We start from the raw sequence: 25,904 nt of genomic DNA on the forward strand, positions 1-25,904 counted from the left end.
CTGGATGTGCATCCCACAAATCTCCATCAACTGCAAGATGCTATCCTATCAATATGGGCCAACATTTCTAAAGAATGCTTTCAGCACCTTGTTGAATCAATGCCACGTAGAATTAAGGCAGTTCTGAAGGCGAAAGGGGGTCAAACACAGTATTAGTATGGTGTTCCTAATAATCCTTTAGGTGAGTGTATATTAGATTGTACTCTGCATGACTTTCCTTTGTTTTATATATATTGGCTACTGGCCACTGAAAAACCTGTATCAGTCGACCACTACTTTGAGTGCATTATGACAAAACTACAAGAATAAGAATTATCCTTTAACTCAAATTCCAATCAGTGTAACTGTTCTGTCATCAAGATCTAAATTTGGCAAACGGGACATGGCTTAAAATCTTACATTAGGCATTCAGCTTAAAAAAAATCAGCTACACACACACACACACACACACACACACACACACACACATAAGATGCAGGCAGATGTACAATGGAAATGTCTTCACACCCAGCAGCAAATTCTTTTCAACAGGATAAAAACAAGACTGAAATGTGAAAAAAGCCCTTTGAGGTGGGTCCTTTCACCCTGACAGAGTGAGAGAGAGAGAGACAGACAGAGCAACCACCCCTTTCAATTGGTAAGCATTCAGCCAGAAAGCTCAGGCATTCACTATTTGGTTCTAGTCTTTTCTCTTTCTCTCTCCCTCTCTCTGCTACTGAAAATGTGTTAACACCAGTAAACTTGTCCAATTCTGCACACGCCACAACAACCACCAAATCACAGACAAACCAGAAAAATGGTGAGGAGCAAGACATGTAAAGAAAAAGAAAAAGTATACCCATCAAAGAGTAATATAGAAAATGAAATAGAAAGAATATTGAAATGAATCGAAAAAACGCATGGACAAAAAAAGCAGGAGGACATGTAGTTATTATAATGTCTTCAAACAAAAGAGAGACAGTGTGTGATATTAACAGAGTGAAGGAGAATGGAGGGCACCTGCTTTAAAGGAGCTATAGAAGTCTTGGGAAGAGGGGGATGGGCAATAAGAAGAACAACCACCCCCCAGCCCTGCCCCACTTCATTGTCCTTTGCTTCTAAAACTCCAAGGGGTGTGGAGACTTCCTGGGCTTCACACCAAACAAGTTTATGTGAGTAGTACTGCTTTCTCAACTAAGAAACACAAACAAATGCAGAAAATTATCTACAGAAAGTGTCAAATATGTAAGATTTCTATGTGTAAGTGTGTGTGTTTCCTGCCGGGCTGTTGACATCTGTCAGCTGAAGAGTGAACTATAAATGGCCTGTACTTGTATAGAACCGTAGTCTTTCCAACCACTGAAAGCACTTCGACACTACATCACATTCACCCCTTTCACATGCATTCATGCACTGATGGAGAGGGGCTAAGGTGCCCCTGCCATCTGACACATTCATACACATTCAGTATTTAGCCCAAGAGTACCTTGACATGCAGACTGGGGGTAGCCGGTGGGGGATCAAACCACCGACCTTCTGATAACAGTGTTGGTCATTTATGCTACTACTACTGTTTTATCAGTGTTCTTCCCTAAGTTTCTAGACAGGTGTACTGTATTTCCAAAGCTTTCTCTTATTCGCTATACCATACCCTACTAACATATATAAATATAAAACACTTCTGAGAGCTATTGTGAGCCGTGTGGCTCTAGATTTTTATATTGCTCATCCACTGCAGTGGCTGATGTCACCGATAAACCCACCTTCAATGAAAGAAGAAATACTGAACAGTGAAATCATCTGCTAGAGTGTGAAATTAGACACTGCTGATTCTTGGCTAACAAACAACATCAAAAGCATTGGTAGCATTGGTATCAGTTTTTCTGATGGAACAGTTCTTCCTCTTTGGGGATAATTGACTTCATTAGACATATCAACCTGAAAACAGGGACACGAGACATGAGGGTATCTTATGCCGGCGCTTTGTTTCACAGATGATCAGTATCAGATCAGACACACACATTGCATTATATTTTTCTATCTTGATTCTACTGTATCCTCTAACCCACCTTTCCCACTGTCTCATCAGCCTGGAGACAATCATACGTAATTTCAACATTCAGCAGTTTGACACTTGGCAGTATGTACAGTGTTTAAAAAACGTACCTGCCAGTGGACAAAACTTACAACAGGTCAGACTAGACCAGTACAGAACATACCACACCAGACTCTACAAAACACGAGACAGGCCACATCACATCAGACCAGTAGAGACCAGGCCAAATGATACAAAGTCTGTCCAGCTACAGCACAACTCCACATTTGACTGGATCAGTATTATTATATACATCTAATTTCTTCTTCCTTTTCCTTTCTGTCCTGTCTTTTAGCTGTGTCCCAGCTGAGAAATAGCTGGTGGATCTTTATATAGCTGTTGTATGGACTGCTATTAGACATACCTCTATCTTGTCGGTTTTAGCATCTCCCCAGTATAGTTTTTCTGCTACGTAATCTATAGCCAGTCCATTGGGCCAGCCCAGAGAGCTGTTGAGCAAAACCACCCGGTCCGTTCCATCCAGGTTGGCCCGTTCGATCTTGGGGTACTCACCCCAGTCGGTCCAGTACATGTAGCTGGGAGAGACAGACACAAGACAGGAGTGAAGATGGAGCTCACTTTCAGTTTTACACATCTCCTAAGCTAAGATTAGACAGAGCCTATCCATTTCAGCTTTTCATGAACAGAAAATGTTCATTTTTAACATGCCTACAGCTGTCAATCATTTCATGATTTCAAAAGAAGAAAGGTTAACCTTATTACCAGCATAGTTTATTTATATCTATATTTTCGTATATTTATGTAGACTTCATGCTGTTTCTTAATCAATGAGATGTTCTGTTGTTGAAATGACTGTTGTTCCTTGTTACGGCAAGGCATTTTGCCTCCCTAGTGTCACACATATTGCAAGGATGCCGGGCCACAACCAGCCTCTAAAATTGATCAAATATCTATACTTTAGTTATTTGTCTCTTATTTCCAACCATGAACATCTAAATGCTGCAAGACAGTCTTGTCCACACTTGCTTTTTGTGGGGGTGGAAGAATATATTTCAATTTTGGTATTTGCCTATAAATAGCCACCAAGTGTTCAGTTTGAATTGTAGAGTGTAACATTCCTCCAGATTGCTAAAATCCCCAAATTGTCACAAAAACATGGACAACATGACCTCAGTGACCTCAGTTATAGCTACTGCCCTTCTAGGAGGGCTAGCTCCAATACATACACACATGCTAACACCTACCCATGAACGGGGTCCAGGACGATGGCTCTCGGTTCATCCAGGTTCTCAGAAATCAAAATTTTCCGAGAGGTTCCATTCAGTCTGGTTACCTGGAATAACACATGACACATATACTTGCAGTGCAACATTGCTTATATTATACATGTATAATTTTCTTTGGGTGTCTTTTTTTCCCCCTTATTAAGAATCACCTAATGTTGGTTGCTTTCTGTGTTAAGCTGCACAAGGATAAACCAGGTTGGTCTGAATGAGACTAAAATGCATTGATGCAAATTCTTTGCATCGAGGCTTCGGTTAATCCATATAACTGTATAACACACTGTTTCGCACGGACATTTATTACGCTGTGTGAACACAATGTGATTATAACGGCGCTGTTAGCAAAGTGGAGGAAGAGAGAGAAAATAGTGAGGAACGAAGAAGAAAGTGTTCAAAGTATGGGATTATTTCAAGCTAAAAGAAAACAACAACTCTGTAATGTTACCGTCCGTCCACCGTAAAACAAAACTTATGTCGTCTAATGTTACCACAACAGCACCTGATCAGAAAGCAGCCGGTGTTCTGCCAGCGGACCACAGACGAGGTAACAGTAACAGCAACTTTAGCATTTAACTGAAATCATGATTGATTGTTGAGTTGAAGGCTAGCCAAAGTAAGCCGCAGTCCTCAGCTGAAAATCTTCACATGTACGTTTGTTGTTCTCCTTTTTGGGCCGTGAGTTTGGGATGTAACGTCACAGTCATGAGTTAACTGGGTGTTGTGGAGCTGCACCTTAGTATAACTTGTATAGCACTCGGGTGATGTTTGTATTGGGAAAGCAGCTGGTTGTTGGTCTGATGGTTGCTGTATGACACACTATGAAATTCCTTAAGGACAAATAAATATCAATCATCTATAAACATACACAGCTGATCACGTTACCAGGGCGGCCGCCGCCAAGCAAAATTACTTCTTAAACGAAGCATCAATGAAATAATCTATATAAGCTTCGACTTCTAAAATCATCGTTAGCTGCAGCCCTAAACATCACAGGCAGGGATGCTGTGATTGGTCAGACAGTATTGTGGATTTTCATGACAAGTGACTTAATTAGTGCTTTTAAAATTCCATCCATTAGGCAATTTAACAAAGTAAACACTCTAACAGTGGTTTCCCACTGACAGCTTTCTGCAATAAATAGAACCCTAAGATAAAGTCTCAGATGTACCTCAATCCGGTCAGTACCAGTGTCAGTCCAGTATAGGTTTCTGGCCACCCAGTCCACTGCAATGCCATCTGGGTGGTTGATTTCCGTGGTAATTAGCATCATGGCATTGCTGCCATCAATATGGGATCGCCGGATGGCCCGGACCTCATCATCTGTCCAATAGACATAACCCTCAACCGGGTCATAGTCTATAGCTATGGCATGCCGAATGTCATCAACCTGCATGAGCAGAAGAACAGTGATGAATACACGAGAGTACAAGAAGACAGGACTGATAACTTTGTGTATCTGTGCATGAGTGTTTACCTGTAGTACTATGTCAGTGAAATCTGGTAGGTCCAGTGAGATTCTCCGCAGGTCAGTCCGTCGAGCCAGCAGCAAAACCTGCTCTGCTCCTAAATCGAACAAGTTGTATTATTTGTTAGATGTTTATTTGTGTTGAATGTTCTTGTTTTAGAAGCACTTATTTGCAGTCACAAAGCGGTCACTGAAGTTCATTTAGCTCTGAGACAGCTGGACTTACTTTGATCTCATGGATTTACAGCATAGTGGTGTTTTTTACAATTTCAGTCTTAAAATAACACATAATAACAACATAATATTACGTCTTCTATGCTGACGACTTTCACCTTTATGTTCTGCTAAAACTAACGAAACAGACAAGTCTTTCATCATGTACAATTTATCAAATAGAAGTAACAGACATGTTTGGAAATCGTAGCCGAGATGTCTTTTGTTATACTCCCTAATGTGTGTCAAGAATGTCCCTGCCTAGAAAACTCCACACTTTATAATGCATGTTACAAATTAGTCCCATAGTCCAAGCCATGATGACATCATCATTTCTTCATCAATCTTCTCTGACACATTTACACAACAACCAAACATTCACAAAAGGTTCAGTTGTTTATAAGGCTACCCTTATTAGGGGTGACTTACAGGACAAAAAATGTTTTTGTGGAGAATCAATCTTTCTGAACCAGCATAAATACTCCATACTGTATTATCTAGATAGTGCAATACAAACACAAATATCTATTGGTACTACATATAGGTAGGTTATTTTGTCACAATATAACAGGTATAGTAATAGTGAAAGTGAATTTGTAACTACCTTCTGCTACATAGCAGAGAATATTCATTTATATAGAAGCAATTATAAAAATGGTAAACAGAAATAAACTATCATCACTGGAGCAGTGCTGAGGATGAATTAAGAGTTTAAGAGTCTGATATCTTGGGGGGAAAAGCTGCTCTGCAGTCTGGTGGTGCGGCAGCAGAAACTTCTATATATCTTCCCAGAAGGCAGCAGGGTGAACAGGCTGTGGCTGGGTGGGTACTGTCCTTTAGTATCCTTTGGGCTCTGCGTAGACACCTCACCTCACTGATATCACTGATGCTCAGGAGATGGGTACCAATGATCTTCTGAGCAGTTTTAATCACCCACTGCAGAGCCCCCCGGTCCTGGGCCGTGCACATCCCATGTTAGTGATGTTTCCAGTCAGGATGATTCTATTGCTCCTCTGTAAAAACTGACATGAACTTGGCACGGGAATTTGGCCTTTTTGAGCTTCCTCAAGAAATACAGGCGTTTGTATGTAGGATGTCCATGATGTAAGAAGGTCATGCAATAGAAATGAGTCCTTATAAAACGTCAGTTAGCTAAAAAAAAAATGTAATAGGGGATATGTGAATGTTCTCTTGGCTCGCAAACAACTTTTTGCTATTTTGTTTAGTTCTTCTTCTTAAAAATGTAAATATCAGATTTATTTATTTAAATTTCGTCACATGCCTGTGATAGAGTTTAACTTTTTTTTCCCAGCAATAGTTTTCGCCTTATTAATATGTTTTCACACTAACATACACGTACAGTGTACAGTGCCACATGTTCTGGTGCCTTTCTTCACAGAATGAGTAAAAGTAACTAATTAACATTGTGATTATAAATATTAACATTTTTTAACAGCTAAATAGGTGTCCACTTATCTTTATAATGACAAACTGAAAACGATAAAACGGTCAATACATCCCATTGAACTACAGTGGAAATCTAAAGTACTGAAAATACTCAATTTAAGTCAAAATCAAGTCAAAATTGTACTCCACCCCACCTAATGAAGAGAGAACAGCAACACTGGCATATCAATTATCAAGCAGCCACGGTGGGAGAGCAGCAACATAGCCTAATAATAATGTCCTAGAAACAAATAAAGTCATAGAAACAAATTCCAAAAACATCAATCTGTGGTGAAAAAGATTTTAAGCCTGAACCGAGCTTTACTATTATCCCCTTTCTTGCCTCCTCCTTGCTCCATCCAGTCTGGAAACAAAGGGCTCTGCTGTCCTGCGGGACCATCCACTGTGTTTGGCTGTTGGTTCAGATTTAACAGGAGCCAAACTCTCCTCATGGGAGACAATTAACTGTTTTTCTTTGTCTCTCACACCTCTGTCTCTGAAGAGCTCACATTTAAACCAGTTCAAAGTCTCTCTTTTTATTCCCCTATCTGCCTTATCTTTGTTTCTCTTCTTTGTCTCAGATTTCATGTCAGTTCACTTGAATCTTAAGACAAAGCAAGGACAGCAGACATAACACTGACATCTCACATATGTCCATAAAAATCTACATTTTATAAAAGCTACAAGACAATCATTTATCTGGCATTTCTAAGCCTTGGCACCAATCAGATCTGACAACGAAAGTTGTTCCATCCATGCTACCTAAATGACTGAGGCAAGGGGGGATAAATGAAGGAACAGAATGAAAGTGAAGGAGGGAAACATCTGTGATTCCACTGCTGTCTTCGCTTGACTTCATTCTGAGACCCCTGAAAAACAGTCTCACACACACACATATTCTCATACACACACACATGCTGAAACAAACGCCTTCAATTTAACCAGCCAAGCAAAACAAATTAAAAGCACAGACACAAAGACACACACACACACACACACTGCAGGCCGACACAATAGAGCATTGTTGTTTTTATTGTCAACAGTGGCTAAGTGATTGGTTGGCATGCTTCATTCAAATTTAATACATTCACACAGGATAACAGACACAGACGCACTCTAACACAGTGTTGTGTTTTTGCAGAATAAGGCTCTATTGTTTTAGCATCGTGGGAATCAACATGGCGGCTGGTCAGTTAATGTCCCACTCTGCTAGCAGAGAGGTCCTTTTTACTTGTTTTCAAGCTGATACTCTGCACACCAGTACACTACACACAAAAGACAATGGTAAAGGGGGTCAGCAACAGCAAATACTACAGTAATTACTCTGTGCATCCACTACTAGGGTGGGTTTCAATAGCAATCAATCATTAAATCCATCAGAGTTTAGCTTTCAACATAAGTAAGTCAGAACTAGTTTGACATGAAATTCTAACTTCCAGCAATTTACTAGCTTTCTCTGGAGCTTTCAACCACATCTTTAAATCATCACATCTTCCTTGACTGGGTTTGCTTATTTGTGAAGGAGACAGCTTAGTTTTTATCACATGATCTAGTGAGAATGGACTTCTGTAGTATGGACTTCTGTATATGGTGGGAGATAGTATTCTTTTGTCCAGCTTACAGAGACAACTTCAAGGAGACAGTCAAATATTTTAGGTGGGCCTATGAGCAAGTTCCTTCCAGAATTAAGATTCATTTGCTACAACCATCTATCTAACATTAAGCATCTGACATTTACAATGTCTGTCACTTCAACTGGAATATATACCAGTCAGTGCTGTAGAACGGTAATCCAGCTCTAAAGTACTTCTACTTGGGTCAGCAAATGACACTATCCTGATATTCATAATATATTACTTGTCTGTTTTGTTACAGAGGTTGTAGTTTTACACATCAATATTACTGAGACTCTCGAGTTTTGAGGAGGCAGTGACTCTACCACATATTTCTCAACAGGGTCACTACAAAAGTAAACAGACAATTTCAGAGTTTAATCTTGTGATCTTGAAGAGGAACTCCACACTAAACGCTGTACACATAATCACATAGATTCTTGTTGACATTTGATGTTAACAGCGTTTTCTACTCAAAATTAGCTTGTATGTGCCTGCTTAGAGTTGCACCTCCACAACACATAACACATAAACAAGCTTGTAGTGACTTGTAGTGTCCATACTGAGCGCTGGTCAGTGAGTACCCCCCAGTGTCCCCTGACCCCCTGCAACATCCACTACATAGCTACGAGGCCACGCCTCCCACAGCCGTGCTTCCTTCACTTCTGCTGCATTTTTAAAAAAAGCTGGGAGAAGAGTTCCAGCAAACATTGAGGGTGTAGTTACTATTTAACATCTCGTTTACAAGTGAAATCCAACCTATATGATGTTTTATAAAAGCAATGACTCATTTTACTGGGTCCAAACACTGTCAGCTGTGCACCTCTCCCAGGTTTTCCTTTTTTTCCTTAGGGATTACCAGTGGCTGTTTAGTTTGTCGTCACACTGGTATAAATAACATACCTGGTTTGCATGTCTTTCCATCTGGTTTAAGCTGGACTCCAGTGGGGCAGGCACAGCTGTAGAAAGGCTGGACTGGAGAAAGCAGGCAGAGATGACTACAGTATCCATTGTTGTCACTACAGGGAGTCTGGACTGCAGAGACAGAACAAAACAAGCAGAGAAAGAAGAACAGAGAAAATATGATTAGCTACACAAAACAGCAGAACCATTTTCTTATTTTCTGAAAAGGTGACATAATGAAGATATGAATAAGATTTTATCTTCTAGGTGCTCAAAGCCTGTGCCCCCCAGCTATGTGGAGTCCTTCACCATGTCTTCAACCGGAGCCTGAGTCTCCAAAGGGTCCCTGTGCTGTGGAAGACATCTTGCCTCGTTCCTGTGCCAAAGACGCCTCGTCCCAGTGACTCCAAGGACTACAGACCTGTGGCACTGACCTCCCACATCATGAAGACCCTGAAGAGACTGGTTCTGGATCAGCCCTATCCTGGACCCCCTCCAGTTCGCCTACCAGCCCCGACTGGGAGTTGAGGACGCCATCATCTTCCTGCTCAACCGCATCTACGCCCACCTGGACAAGCCGGCGAGCACTGTGAGGGTCATGTTTTTAGACTTCTCCATTGCTTTCAACACCATCCGGCCGGCCTTGCTGGGTGAGAAGCTGACAGCGATGCAGGTGGATGCCCCCCTTCGTGTCCTGGATTGTTGACTACCTGACTGGCAGACCACAGTATGTGCGCCTGCAACACTGTGTGTCAGACAGCGTGGTCAGTAACACCGGGGCCCCGCAAGGGACTGTCCTCTCTCCCTTCCTCTTCACCATCTACACCACAGACTTCAACTACCACACAGAGTCCTGCCATCTTCAGAAATTTTCTGATGACTCTGCTGTGGTTGGATGTATCAGCAGGGTGACGAGGCTGAGTGCAGAGCTGTGGTGGGGGACTAAGGAGCTGGTTGTGGATCTCAGGAGAGCCAAGGCACCAGTGAGTTTCCATCCAGGGGGTCCCTGTGGACATTGTGGAGGATTACAAATACCTGGGAGTGCACTTGGACAATAAACTGGACTGGGCCAAGAACACTCAAGCCCTCTACAGGAAGGGTCAAAGCCGTCTCTATTTTCTGAGGAGGCTGAGGTCCTTCAACATCTGCAGGACGATGCTGAGGATGTTTTATGAATCTGTGGTGGCCAGTGCTATCCTGTTTGTTGTTGCATGCTGGGGCAGCAGGCTGAGGGTAGCGGACGCTAACAGACTCAACAAACTGAGGCGCAAGGCCAGTGACGTTGTGGGGGTGGAGCTGGACTCTCTGTCGGTGGTGTCAGAGAGGAGGATGCTGTCTAAACTACATGTCATCTTGGACAAGGTCTCCCACCCACTCCATGACAAGCTGCTCAAACACAGGAGCACTTTCAGTGCAAGACTTATTCCACCAAAATGCACCACAGAGCGCCACAGGAAGTCATTCCTGCCTGTGGCCATCAAACTTTATAACTCCTCCCTCTAAGTGTCTGACACACGGACACTTAGTTAGTTTTAAACTGGACAATATTATCAGTTTTGTGCAATAACACCTGCTTAAATTATAATGTGCAATACTCTGCAGCTACTATTTATTATTACTGTTCACCATAACAATTCCTTAATTATGTAAATACTGTATCATAACAATTCCTTTAACTATGTAAATATTGTACATATCCACACTCTTTATATTTATTTTTTTTCTTTTATTTTATATTTTTACTCTGATATTTATATACTTCTTTATATACCACTATCTATTTATATTCCTTTTGCCCTTGTGCAATGCATGCAACTGTAACACAGAATTTCCCTTCAGGGATCAATAAAGTATTTCTGACTCTGATTCTGATTCTGAAATGACTTATAAAATAACTATGTACAATGTGTTGCAAATCCATACTAAGTGACCTTTTAAATGCTTCTCTTTCTTTCTCCGTTAAGCAAAAAAAATTATTTTAAGTTTTGTGTTGTTCTTCAGTAGATTTAGTGTTTCCCCTCCCACTGCAAACAGCAAACAATGAACACATAGCAACTTACACACATTCTAAAATGGTTTTAATGTATTACAACTATGAGAATTCTAATACACTATGATACTTGCTAAAAAAATGCCAATGAGTGACCAGCAATTATGTAGTATTATGAGACTTAACCTTATAAGTCATTATATAATGCTTTATAATGTGCTATGTTTATTGTTATAAAGCACTTTAAATTTTTAGTGCTTATAACTATAACTATACATTGCTATAAGCACAATATAACGCATTATAAGTATGTTTAATGCATCATAGGTGGTTTTCATAGAAAGTGTTGCCAACATTTCGCTTACTGTAAGGCTGTCGATAGTGCTCCAGGACCTGGACATCCATAGGGGAGTAAATCCCACTGAGTATCTCTCTGGCTTTGTCCCCGTTGTGTTTGTTACAGGCGTGGATTGAACGGGTCTGCCAGTCGGTCCAATATAGGGTCTCCTCAGACAGTGTTAGTGCAAAAGGATGGGTTAGGGTGCCCTCCACCACTGTTTCACTGGAAGACAAAATAAAAGCCTCTTTAGAACGAGAGGAAGGTTTGTGTGTTGTTTTTGTATTTCTAAAATCTGAGAAATGTGATATATTTTAATGTGACATTTTGTCAATCTAAGATTGCAGGTGTTTCTGGCTCTGGAGCTGTGGAGTCTGGATCTGTGGCTGCGGGTCACCTGCTGCCCCCGTGTTCCTGCTCGACACCCTCTGCTGCAACAACTATTGTTACTAGTCCTGTTGTTATTATTGTTATTATAATCATTAACATTACGACTGTTACCATTAACACTACTATAAATATCTGTACCATTTTTCATTTAGTCTATAGCAACATCACCTTTACTGTCTGTACCTCTGTGTGTATATTGTGTAGGCTGCCTCCCTCCCCTCTCTCTCTCCTTCCATCCCTCTGTTCCTCTCTTGCCTTCTCCCTCTCTCTCTCTCTCTCTCTCTCTCTCTCTCTCTCTCTCCCTCTCTCCTTCACCCCCAACCGGTGGAGGCAGATGGCCGCCCACCCTGAGCCATGGTTCTGCTCGAGGTTTCTGCCTCTTAAAAGGAAGTTTTTCCTTGCCTCTGTCGCCTAGTGCTGCTCTTGGTGGGAATTGTTGGGCTTCTGTATATAACATCATAGAGTATGGTCTAGACCTGCTCTTTTATGAAAAGCGCTGTGAGATAACTGTTGTTGTGATTTGTCGCTATATAAATAAAATTTTATTGAATTTAACTGATTCCCAACCAAAAGTACTTGTACCACAAGGGGTACTTCTACAGTTTAATAGGGGACACAAGAAAACTGTGAAGCTCAGCTAATTTGAAAAAACAGAAATTATGATTTCATAATATATATCCACATATTGGTGTTTAAAAAAGAAAATGAACACACAAGTAAGATTGCAAATTTGTGTGATGCTGATCTTTCTAGTTATTGTCACAATAACTTAGCCACTATGGTAGTCTGCACAAGACATTTATGTATAGTATAAAATTGTCAAACTTTAAATCAGACACTATGCAAGACAATGGATGCCAGATTCCAGTTCTTGACATTGTTACTCATGGATACTATTGAGATTTCATACCCAGCCCTACACCTACCTCAGCATAGGCAGATTCACTTGGAGGCAAACACAAAACACACAGACATAAAGAAATGGATCTAGCAACAAAAATAGCATTGTGACTGAACTGGAACAAAATTAGAGGCCTAAAAGTCTAAAGCCCAATTATTGACTCCTAAGATGCAATATACTTCAAACCACACAAAACAAGGGTGGTGGACAATCTGAACAACAAACAGAAGACTTGCCTCATCCACACTGAAGCTCAAAAAGGGTCAAATGTGTCATTTTGTCTATGTACAAGAACATTTTTTGCCCTGGTGGAGGCACTAAAGGAAAGGTCAGAAAACCTTTATGAATCCTCCTCTAGGGACCATGAATACCTAGACCACATTCCACTGCAATGAGATCAGTCGCTTTACCTCAAAAGCCAAGATTCAGGTTATCTTAACACTTTATTTTAACATATTTAGAAGACTGTGCAGCCTTGGTGAAGGTATGCTCTCTCTTTCCTGAAGGCTAGAAGTGTGTGGGAGAACGTGTTAGATTTGATCAGGAGTGGTTCTTTTCTAAAACACACTTTAGAATCACTTACAGGAAAATGGACTCAAACAAACACACTTAGGCACAAGATCAAAGGACGCGTGTATTTAGAATATCAACACACCAGAAACCAGCTTTCATCAATCATTATTTTTAGTCCTGTGTGTGCTGTAAAAGCAGAGGTGCCTGCCAGCAGTGGTGAAGGGAAAAAAAAGAAAGAACAAATTTAACCAACTCCAGATTTCAAAGCTCTGTTCAGCTTTTGTGTGGGTATGTATGTGTGCCAATTATTTCATTACTCAAGCTGTCAGGTACATTCACATTAAAGACTCTCCTTCTAATTGAGTTGTATATGTGCATGTACATGTCAACTGTGACTCTATGACCATTAGTACTACAGCATATCACATGTTCCTAACATACTCTATCTTGGCCGCACAAGTAGTGCTGGGGTTACATAAAAAGGGGGAGCTAGAGTATATAGTGGTTGCAGAAAAGAAATAAGTCACTGGCTCACGTTACCACATTTCCACAGCTTCAAACATGTCCACTAACTTTTGGTATAGATTTAATCCAACCTCTACACCATATTGTAACAGTCGTAGAAATGAAATGCAGGTAACATTATACAACCAGCAGCAGTTTCCAAATGAACAGCTGCCTTTAAAGTAATTTCTGAGTGATGTGGACAGGTTGAACAATGGGCTTCAAGTGTGAAAAATTCTGTCATACTTTTTTTAAAGTTTTTGGGCATTTTACGCATTTATCTGACATCTGGTAATAGCGAGATGGCAGGAAATGAGGGGAAAGAGAGAAAGATGGGGAATGACATGTACCAAAGGTCCCTGGTTGAATGTGAACTGTGGATGTTGCAGTTCATGGACTTAACCCCTAGGCCACCAGGGCAGCTCAATCTTAAAGCATCATCATGTAATATTTGGTGTAGTTTGGCGCCCTCCTGTTTCAGTGTTCTTCACCGCTGTCGGAAATAAGGACAGCTGTACATGTGCATTTGTTTGTGTGATTACATTACTTATGATCAAAAACTAGCAAGTTGCTAACTTTGCTTTAATTTCATGAGGCTCTCGCCAACATCTGGCAGCCTCTTGCTCGGTCACTTTAATTTCTCTTCTTAGATTCCGTCTTTTCGCCTCTGCCATTAGCAGTAACGTTACATCCAATGAATAAAAGCCAGCCTTTCTCTTCCTCGCTTCCAACAACGTCTTCTTTGGTCTCTTCACAGCCTCTGCCATGATAGCCATACTGATTCTGAGTTAGCTTCTTCCAAAGAACTTACATTGTACATTCTCTGTTGCTTTAAGTTATTAAAGCCCCCATGGGTAGGATTTTAAAATTCTCTTAGTAGTTGTATCAAAAAGACAGAGCTTTTGACACATACAATTTTAATCGGCTAAGAAGAATGGACATCAAGTGCTCTGCCTTAAGCCCCTTTTTGACGTGCATCCCTTTATGTTAATCTGATAGTAATTTAACATGTCAGTCTCATGTCTGAATAATCAGAACAGTTTACATAAAAGCAGCAATCACAGCGGCAATCTTAGCAAGTCAGACCTGAACTGAATGCTGTCAGATTAACGTAAAGGCTGCAGTAGCACAAGGTGAAACAATGAGAGAGAGAGAGAGAGAGAGATGTATGAAATTAATTGTCCTTATGTACTTTATATATAGCTTTGGCAATATAGTTGCTATACATTCATGCCAATAAAGCTAATCTGAATTTGAGAGAGAGAGAGTCAATGCGTGTTGTCCTTCTAAAATCGGTAATAAAGGTATTCTCTCAATTATCATCTCTTGCACAAATTATTAGTAAACAGGAAATACTGTGAAAGAGCCAATTTTAAGGTGCTGAGGAGAACACTTTTATCAGATCAGTCTATAAAAACAAACTCTATAAAGGAAGGAATCTATCCGTCTATCTGTCGGTCCTTCGATTTTCTCTACAACCGTTTATCCAACGGACTTCATACTTAGTGGGTGTGTTGCTGAGGACCAAAGGACGTGCAGTGTTGCATTTGCAAATTGACCAAATGGTGGTAAAAGGGAGTAGAGGGAGAAATGTGGAGTAACAGAATACTTGGTTGATCTGGTTTCTGTGGGTCAAGATAAATTGCCATTTTGAATTTTATCCAAATCTGTTTTTTCGCTACTCCTCCTATATTTTGAGAAATTGTCCCCACATTTGGCAGAGAACATCTCTGGATCAAACCACAAAAAGTTACTTTTTGCTAAAGCTGGTCCTCAAAGTTTGCTCAAATACTGTGTTCCCGAGGTCCTACCTTGTTCTGTTTATAAACCTATTATAACACATCTCATCTCATATAAAAGTAGGCAGGGTTTGGACTTCTCTGTCAAATTCTCTTTTTTAATTCTTAAAAAAACTCTATTGTTAAAAAAACTCTATTGTGTGCCAATATCTTATTTGTCCAGTTATTTTTTCTTTCCCCTCTTTATGATGGCAGGCTTTTGATCACACCTTACAGTGTGGCTGTTCAGAACAGCTAAGAACACTTTTGACTGGATCGAAGGGGTCGGAAGAAACTTCATACAAACTAGTTTGTTTTAAGCATACCCTTACCTTTATGCTGATGACACTCAGATCTGTATCCCAAATAATTTTAGTCCGAAAATAAGTTAGCATGTATAGATTTTATCTTTCAAAGTAATCCAGAAGAGCATTGCGACTTCGAAAGACAATATATCTATTTCTCATGTCCTTCCTGATTGTCACTGTTTCCCAGTGTTCTGATTCAATGTGTTCAAATTTTTAGAACTAGTCGATTATAGATGGTTTGGATTTTGCTGGACAAGCACCACATACATGTGCTTTAGTATGTTATGAGACCTTTTGGCACAGTCAAATTTCAACTCAGGTTACTGATGTAGAAATGTAACTATATTTAACTAGTCTGTCTGGAAACTTCCTTTGTAAGTGAAGCATGAACAAAGAAAGAGAAAATAATCAAATGTGGAGAAAGAAGGCTGATAGATGAGTAAAGGAGAGAAGGAAATATGTAGCTGTGAGAGATGCAGGGGGAGTGTGTGTGGAGCTGTGCGTGTTTTGACTGGGGCCTCCATACTACAGCTCTGTTTGTGTTGGACAACACTCTCATACTCTCTTATTTTCTGTCATTTTGTCTGTACAGCTATTTTTCTCTTACCGTGCTCCCTTAATCTTTTAGAAAGAATTTTCTGCTGATCTTTAAAGTTTCAATAGGCAAAACTAAAATAGTGTTTTGCACTGTAACATTTATATGTGCTAGAATTTTAAGTGAGTGTATTTTATTTTCACCTTAATTGAACAGGGAATGTAAGTTTGTCCATAATATCAGCTGATAACTGAGACAACCTTATCAAGTAAGCTACAGGTATTAAGGAACTTTCATCATTCATTGATCAGAGGCTTTAAGGATTTATTTAATGTTTTAAGCTAGTGTTTAGAAAACTGATAATTTAACAATTAAGTTAACAATATTTTTTCACATTCTACTTACCGCTTACTTTTTTGTGTGTATAGAGATTTAATTTAATTTTGGCCTGTTTCTTCTTGTGCTGCTTTGAAACTCTGACTAATTTCCCCCTGGGGATCAACAAAGTCTTATCTTACTTCTTACTGGTAACTAATTGCACAAATAGTGTCAAAATAAATACTATGTTAATACTGCATCAAATTTAACATTGACAAGCAACAGGCTTTAATCACCGCACTTTGAATCATCATCATCATCATCTGGTCAACATTTGAATCTTCCGTGATTTCATATTAAAGGAAGTTACTACTACTACTAAGAACTAACTAAGTAATCTTATCTCCATGTTATGATGTATATAAGTGAAATTCCTGTTGGCTCTGTCAAAGTAATGCAGGTCTGGAAACATGCATCAGAGCAGCAAACTCATTGTTAATAAATGGAAGACTGAAAAAACTAAATTAGCATACATAATTATAATTTAAATGTGCAAGGATTTAATGTGTTAGGGGTAGGCTTCATTGCACTAACCAGAGTTTTGATTCCTAGCAACATCAGCTGGCCATGCATCTGAACAACTGGTTGGGGTCCACTTTCAACAGCACATATCTAACGCACCTTAAGCATCTGGCGGTCTCTTTAAGGTGTAAAAAGGCTAGACTCTCCCTATTTTCCCTCTGCTGACTCAGATTCAGTTCTGCCAACACTGCTGCTGCTTCTCTGCATGTACATCTGATTACATCATTACCACATCATCCTCCTGCACTCTGATTCTAGTCTGGTTTATACAAGGTACAAGGTTAATGTATTTGTCAGAATACAACAGGTTGTAGAGCAAAACTGAGTGTATAACACCGGAGACAATATATATTAATATTAAAGTTATAAAAATGGTAAACAAAATTGTTATGTGTATGCGACAGGGAGTGACAAGGTCTGAGGCAAGACCATACTACCAGGCAGTATTGTCAAATCATTCAGTTGGCTGACCAAACTGTAAAAAATACTCTCCACTCTCCCAATTTAAGTTTATCTGAGAGAACAGGTACTTTATATTTAATGTAACGTCTTAAAATAAGTTTTTTGTAATGTATGAATTAATATAAGCATACAGCAAATATTGTATACTATTCACTCCCATACCGTGCTGATCCGTCCAAGTTAGCTCTGTGAATGAAGCTGAGTTTGGCATCTGCCCAGTACAACTTCTGCTCCACCAGGTCTATCGTCAGACCGTTGGGCCAGTATATGTCCACATCCACTATAACTTTCCTGTTAGAGACAGAGGGACACAAAATGATCTTACAACTGGAACTTTTCTTTTGTACTTTTGTGCATCTAGGTAGACTGGGGATACGGTACTATAAAAATATTACTGTAAATACAGAAGTTGGGTTTGCTTAACATTACCTGTTGCTGCCGTCCATACCAGCACGCTCTATCCTTGGCTCCTCTCCCCAGTCTGTCCAGTACATGTAGCTGGGGGAAAACAGAGAGGAAATATATCAATGAAACAATCACAATTTTCAATTTAGAGGTAAGTATGAGTTTACTAATTCTGAAAAGCACCACAGCATCTGTACATGGTTCAGTAAATTGGGTTGTTGATCACTACTGATGAGTTTGGGATTACTTGAACAGCTCCTTACTCTCCTGCTTTTTTGAACAAATCCTCATCCACTAAAACTTTAGGACACTTCTTCCTCATTTTTGTTTCTCATATGTAATTTCTTTACATTTTCTTTTCATTGATTTTCTCTATTTTACTATCCTCCATTTCCAGCGTTTGATTGGGGGTATGTATTTGTTTAAATCTGTGAAAAAAAAATGGCCAGCAATGCAGAAATGACAATTACAGAGCAGGAAACCAGAGAGAGAAAAGACAGAAAGAGAAGGAAGATGAAGCGGAAGCAGAGTATCCTTTTTCTATTCTATTGGTGTGATTTTATTTGTGTGATTCATTCATGTGCATGTACATATTTCTGCAATTTACAATGCAAGAGTGAAGTTTTGAACTACACTGAAATAAACTTTTTCAACTTCATCGGAATTGACTACGCATCACTTAACTTGTCTTGAACTCATCTGAACTAGACTACCTTGAGTTAAATCAGAAGAGGGAAAGTGAATTGACCTGGCTTGAAAGTTAAATGTTTCCTGGAAAACTCAAAACCGAATGTCCTGAATTAAACTGACTTGATGAGAGCTGGCGTGGAATGAGTTAGTTTAAAGGATAAGTCTGGGGTTATCTATATTTATCTTACTGTCAACAAATACCATGAAAAGGCCAAAACCCACAATACTCAATACTTTCCTACATTCCTACTGAAGTCTTGAGGAATCACTGAGAGTATTCCCTCATTTCCAATGATGTCAAGAGTAATATTAAAACAATAACTACACACAATAAAGAATTAACAAGTAAACAAACAGACAACAACAGAACACAGTTAAAAACAGTTACATCAAGAGCGGAGTCGTTTGGGTTCATGGGTTTAAAATTGCCTAAAGTTTAATGTGTTTTGCAGCATAAAAACTAAAAGCAGTTTTCCAAATGTAATATTTCCATGTTGGACTTCAATCACATGAACGGGTCAAATAATGGCTATAGGACCAATTTAACAAGGAAGTAAATAAAAAATAAAAAGAAACATCTTACTGGTAGAGACGCCCACCCAACCTTTTAATACAAGATAAAATACAAGATAAACTGTCACCAGTAATAATCTGAGTTTAGGGATTTAAGGTAGGATGTAGAGCTATGCCTATGTCTAGGAAAATTTGCTCTGTTTCTATACAAAATCTTTTTTGTTGTAGCTTACAGACAAGTTTTTGATTCAGCCAGATACCAAGATGTTCATACATGAGACCCTCTGTCTATTTTTAAAGGAAAAATGTTTAATTGCAGTTGAAGGAAAGTAATCAGGGCATTTAGACTGAACTAAAGAGATCAGTGGACTCACTGAACCTCTGGTTTAACTGCAGTCCCTACAAGTTAATAAAACTATTTGTAACAACATGCAGAAGTCAAGGTTGGACACCTCTGTGCCCCAAACAGGTTCCCTGTGTATTCTGATGTAGAGTCAAATGCAAATGAAAATAGATATTTGAAGATTGCACAGTTTAAATTTGGAAGCATGCACTATGACTGAATTCTAGTTTTAAATGGGTCAATTTGTATTTATTTCATTACATATTGTTTTGGTAGTTTGGTGCTGCTGCTGCCACACACACATCTGACCACTGAGGCAGTGTCTGTTCGATATGCTGTATATCTGATCATAACTGCATATAATGTTTTTATACAGTAAGACACCTTGTGATTGTGATTCATTTTACTGATAATCATCCAATCCATTCAAAACCTTTGAATTCCTCCTTTTTCTGGAAACTGTCAGACACAACACGAGTAAGGGCTTCCTAATGTGCTGTCCACAATGCCATAGGCTCAGCGGACAACCTGCCTGTAAGATGTGTCTTATGATTAACATAAAAAAGTGATCCAGGTAGTAATGATCAACATATGTGCAACTTGTAATAAAAAATAGACAATTATTTGGATTCAGTTTTAATATTTATTTGTCTCTAATTTCCTATTTATCGACATATAAATACTTCTTAGATGTACTATTAGCACATTCAAATAGGTAAAGTCGACTTTACATCATCATGAAAGATCAAGTGTATGATTTAAACACAAAGATTTCTGGGTTTGGATACCTGCTGAACACTCAGCGGTTGGCTAGGATTGGTATAGAAAATTAGATAAGTGAAAGCTCAACAGAGTAAAAGATTACTTCTCTTTCTCCGCTAGCATGTTACAAGTCTACAACAACTACTTACAATCATTTGGGAGTGAAGCACTTTCTGTCTCTCTTTGTGTGTGTCTTTGGTGGGATTTTTGAATAATTGTGGTTATTTCTAGGGCTGAAAGATTAATAGCATTTGCGATAATTTCACAATGTGATAAAATAAGATTTTCTAACACTCTGGTCACAAAACTTTGCACGCTATGCTGTCCTTGACATGTTGTACAACGGTCTCAGGCTTGACAGAAGCTGACACTGCAGCAACTTTAGTGTCACACAGGGAATTAAATTAGTACCTGCAACCTGCGGGTAAATTGTTGCTGGTGGTGGGTGGAATGTTGGGCTATCCGCCACTTTGACAGACAGGGAAATGCACCACGAAATGACACATGTAGTACGGTTAGAGTATTGTGGCGAACCTACAGACAAAACAGCTGTTTGTTATTATAAAGACAAAGAATCTGGGTGAAAGAATGGATTAGCATACGCAGGTAGCAGGGATCGTCTGAGCTACAGAAAGAGCTGGAGGGGAGTAAAAACTGTTTTGCAGTTAAAAACGTAGCTGCCTGCTCTGCCAGCTGTCTGCTCTCATTGGCTGGATGTGGACGTAGAGTCGGCCGACTCCTCCAGATATTTGGCGTGCCAGATATCTGGCTGGCATCGGTGATGTTTCAGAAATGTGTCAGGGAGCCGTTTTGATGCTTCACTTAGTAGTTCCCATATAACGTCTGGTGACCACCGATCGACCGCTGATTTACCCCTGATCACAGCCTGACGGTTGCCGAGCGGCAAATCGGGCTAAAAATCGTGTACCATGAACTAGGCTTAAGGTGCAGCTCCCCAACACCCAGTTAACTCATGACTGTGACGTTACATCCCAAACTCACGGCTTAACCAGGAGAACAACAAACGCACGTGTGAAGATTTACAGCCGTGGACTGCGGCTTACTTTGGCTTCAACTCAACAACCAATCATGATTTCAGTTAAATGCTAAAGTTGCTGTTACTGTTACCTTGTCTGTGGTGCTTTCTGATCAGGTGCTGTTGGGCTGTTGCCGAGGCGATGTAAGTTTCGATTTACGGTGGATGGACTGTGACATTACAGAGTTGTTGTTTTCTTTTAACATGAAATAATCCCATACTTTGGACACTTTCTTCTTCTTCTTCTTCCTTCGCTATTTTCTCTCTCTTCTTCCACTTTGCTATCAGCGCCATCATTATCACGTCGTGTTCACAGCGTAAGCGCGATGTGCGACAGTAATAAATGTTCATGCGAAACAGTGTGTTATATAGTTATATGGATTAAACGAAGCCTCGATGCAAAGAATTTGCGTAGAAAGGGCCTGAATTTGCGTTTTAGTAATCGATTGAATCAATGAATCGTTTCAGCCCTAATGTTTATACTAAGGTTGGGCCAATAGACGATGGCTGGCAGACTTCATCGTGATTATAAAGTCGCCTAAAAGACTGAGAACTCGTTTTTCTCCTTATATTTCTACTCGCGATTAGTCACCACGGCAGCAGGTGAGCTCCATAGACTAGAATATAAAAAGGTGAGCGCACGTCGGCTTATTAATGACGTAGCCTATCAAACAAATGAAACCATGAATGAAATCTGCACTTTGTGTGTTCGCTGTTGCTTTACCTGGTCCGTCCGTAAAATATCCACCGCGACTTGTAAGGTAATATACTACCAATTTTTTGAAGTCTGTACCAGAACACATGCACATAAGGTCCTCGCACGCGCACACACCTGATGACATCATCCATCCCGATGTTTCATTGTAGACATTGTCCAATGGAAATTTTGTAGACGTCGCCCAACCCTAGTTTATACAAACAAATTGTGCACAGTGCTGCTCATTTGTATTTGTGCTTTATAATATAAAACTTGGTGAAATGGTTTCAGTGTGCATCAGTACTTTTTCAGCATTTATAGCACATTTTAATAATACAATCCAACTGTGATCATTTCGGTCACTCTAATCATGATTTAAAATGTTCAGACCATTTCACGTCTACATTTCTCACATATGTCTTGTTGTATACAAACATGAAGTTTCGGTTTCACCATATTTACCTTGTTTTTGAGTTATCAGTAATGACACTGTCCCTCTGAAAAATGTTGATTCTGGATTGTCCAGTGTAACAGGCACACTAGAGGGAAATCTACACCAATTGCAGTTTTGAAGTGTTTCTGAAGAGTCACTTTGTCACTTGTGTGTCTAACAGAACAGATACGCTTTCATTTTAGCAAAAGTAACAAACCACACCAACTCAATAGTTGTCTCAACTCAACCTTTGTCTATGTGCTGTAAACTTATAAACTACATTTACACTGATTGATCCAGAGCCCAAGTTTCACTACTTGCTTTCCAGTTTCACGGTGGGCATACAGAGCTACAGCAGAGGTGAAGAAAAATTTGTGACTATTTAAAAATCTGAATACTTCTGTCCGTTCAGTTTTTGATGATGTTTATTCAGTCACTGTCCTCTCTGCTTCTGAGGACAGTGACAACATAACAAAGGAGAGAGTCTCTGTGGACTGAATGACTGGACACTGTCACAGTCCCCACATCTGTCCTCTCATGTGAATTTAGAATAATTCTGAAATTACATGTTGCTGTGGAAACTTTGTTTTCTATCTGGACACATTTCCACTGAATGTGTGTGTTTCTTACCGTTGAGCAGGGTTGAGTGCGATAGCCCTGGGCTGGTCCAAGTCCATCCAAAACAGAACCTTCCTGGAGGTGCCATCCAGGTTGGCCACTTCTATCCGATTTGTCTCAGAGTCTGTCCAGTACAGCTTTTTCCCCAACCAGTCACAGGCCAGCCCATCAGGACTGTCCAGTCCGGATACTACCACAGTCTGGCCAGTTCCCAGTGCCTCTTTAAGGGCTGCAACCAGAAAACATACACAGTGTGAAATGGTGACAAGAAGCAGGATGTATCTTAACTTAACCACCCAACATTTGCAGCCACAGTTAAATTTAGTAGAAGAATAAACACACAGGAAACAGTATGCAGTCTTACAGTTGGATGACTTATTCCAGTGCGTCTGTTTGATTGCCTCCTCACTGACATCTGTCCAGAATATCAGGCCCTCAGTGTACAGGAAGTCCACCGCTGCAGCATCCTCTAGGTCACTAACAACAATGGCCGACTCACCCCGCACGCCCTCTGCATCTACCAATCGTACATCGCGCCGGTTGGCAAAGAGGAGAAAAGGTGAGCCTGGAAAAGAGAACACACTTTAAGTAACACTCAAAACTTTTTAAGAAAACAACTACAGCTTTTACACTAATGAGAATGGATGACAATACTTTTCCAAACCCTGCAACTGTTTTAAAACTCACTTATCACACTTTTTGAATGCTGTTATTGGTTTGTAGTATGAAAAGTTAAATGCATTTACAGGGGATTGAACCTCCAACATTCTAATTAACAGGCAACCCGCTCTAACTCCTGAGCCACAGCCGCCCCAGTCAAGGCTACAAACTTGGTATTGGAAAATAAATTCACGTGGCCACTTTCAATTCAATCATGCCAATGATGACTTATGATGCTTAACCGTCCAGGGTTCAAATGCGTCTCTTCACCAGCCACCATTTTCTTACTATTTGCATATATCTTGTGCAAAACAAGATTCAGTTTTCCCTCCAAATAATCAGTGAAAAGAAAATGTTTTAAAATGCCACCAAAAGGATCAAATATATTGTTGGCCAAAAATCTTTTGCAGGTATATTTTCTGCTTCTAAATCTACCTCTGATGCACCCATCCCTGCCTTAGCCTCTGCTCAGCCTACCAGGAATACCTCTACATTGCCTGTTTCTACCTCGGCGTCTAAATCTACTGAGCCTGATGAGCCAGCTGTTGCAGATCAGCCGCCACCTCTTCCCAAAAAAACTTTCTCAAGCAGTGGGTACATGAATATAACCATGTTTTCTTGAGGACCCACTCAAATGACCAGCTGTGGGTACAGGGTCTCACTATATTGAGGTCCTAGTGTATCCTGTCAGTTCATTACTTCTCAACCCCACAACCCAACCATGCAAAAACTAGGGGTGGGAATCACGGTACGAAATTATCACGATACTCATGTCACGATATGATATTATCACGATACTTATGTCACAATACGATATTATTGCGATTTTAAACATATTGCAATTTATTGCAATATTTTATCTTTTTCCCAACTTCAAATTGTGTCCCCAAAGGAAAATTATTTTTCTAGTGGACTGAAAAAGCAATTTTATTAGTGCCAAAAAACAAACTTCTCATGTACAATTTATATAATAAAAGATCGATACTTGACGTTCGTGTTACGATACAATATTGCCTTGCAAAATATCGCGATACTATGCTGTATTGATTTTTTTCCCCCACCCCTAGCAAAAACACAAAACATCTAAGCTAACTTTATTGGCATCTGGCAATGATCCACAGAGGCCATCAAAAAGACAGAGACCAAAACAATCGTATGTATGCATGAACAAGTTTCACATTCATCTATTTCTCCTTGAATGCTTTATACACTAAAAAAAAGGGGGAGATATATGAAGGAAATGTTTATGTTCAATCAGTATGCCAAGAAAATAATTATTTTAAACCCAGACAGTATATGTGTGTGTCAGGGTCACGGTTCTCTGTGTCTGTGTGTGAGTGTACTTCAGTAACTCAGATCACCCTACTGTTGGAGGCAGAAGCTGTCACAGTGCCTCCGGGGAAGCTTGTGGTTGTGGCCTGGCAGAGTGGCAGATCTGCTACGCTGTGGTTTGGCACTACTGTAATCCCAGCATTAACACACACTGCTTCTTTCAGCATGGATGCTGTCCCAAAACACGCAGTCCTTAAAAGAGACACTACATCACAACTATCTGAATTGAAAAAATTTGTAACTGCCTGAATTTTTCTTTTCATCACTCAGTACCAAGATCCATCCTTCTCCAATCTGGAGAACTTTGAGAGTCTCTGTCCTCCAAATGTGTATTATTTTGTTTTATAGTTAGTTTTATAATATTTACAGATGTATCACAGATCATAGACTCAAACACACTTAGAATGAGTCTTGATTGTATGGTCTTTGTGTCAATGAATATAAAAGCTCTAAGACTGAGATTAATAACAAATCTATAAAATAATAATAATAATAATAACCGATATAGGGAAATTACGTAGGTCGATTACTTTTCAATTAATCTTCCCGCTCTAGTGAACAGCTTTGATTGGTTAATGACCTGTGACCTACGACACCTCTGATAAAAACAGCAGTACAAGCTCTGTTCGCTCTCTTGCTCTTGCTTCTTGCCTCTTCCCCAATTCCACTCGGCTCTTCTCTTCGGTTCCGCTACCCACCTGGATGGACCCACAGGCCGCAGCAGTCTCCTAGCATGGCCTCCCAACTTAGCCTGCTCAGACCGGACAACTGAATTCAGTTCAGGTAACTCACAGTCTTTGCTAGGGGTGGGAATCTCTGGCCACCTCACGATTCGATTA

At 39.9% G+C, this 25,904-nt stretch overlaps 1 protein-coding gene across 1 annotated transcript in view; it reads right to left on the reverse strand.

The window, feature by feature from the left end:
* lrp5 (low density lipoprotein receptor-related protein 5) overlaps positions 1-25,904 on the reverse strand; it is a 110,722-nt gene that overhangs the window by 66,509 nt on the left and 18,309 nt on the right. The window contains exons 2-11 of the mRNA XM_046036359.1: positions 23,438-23,638; positions 23,086-23,302; positions 18,006-18,074; positions 17,739-17,867; positions 11,314-11,510; positions 8,959-9,090; positions 4,793-4,881; positions 4,487-4,705; positions 3,280-3,368; positions 2,439-2,610 (exon numbers count right to left, since the gene is read on the reverse strand). Coding sequence (XP_045892315.1) covers positions 2,439-2,610; positions 3,280-3,368; positions 4,487-4,705; positions 4,793-4,881; positions 8,959-9,090; positions 11,314-11,510; positions 17,739-17,867; positions 18,006-18,074; positions 23,086-23,302; positions 23,438-23,638 — 1,514 coding nt within the window. The remainder of the gene's footprint in view (positions 1-2,438; positions 2,611-3,279; positions 3,369-4,486; positions 4,706-4,792; positions 4,882-8,958; positions 9,091-11,313; positions 11,511-17,738; positions 17,868-18,005; positions 18,075-23,085; positions 23,303-23,437; positions 23,639-25,904) is intronic.

The sequence above is a fragment of the Micropterus dolomieu genome, linkage group LG22 (assembly GCF_021292245.1).
Source record: "Micropterus dolomieu isolate WLL.071019.BEF.003 ecotype Adirondacks linkage group LG22, ASM2129224v1, whole genome shotgun sequence".
Lineage (NCBI taxonomy): Eukaryota > Metazoa > Chordata > Actinopteri > Centrarchiformes > Centrarchidae > Micropterus > Micropterus dolomieu.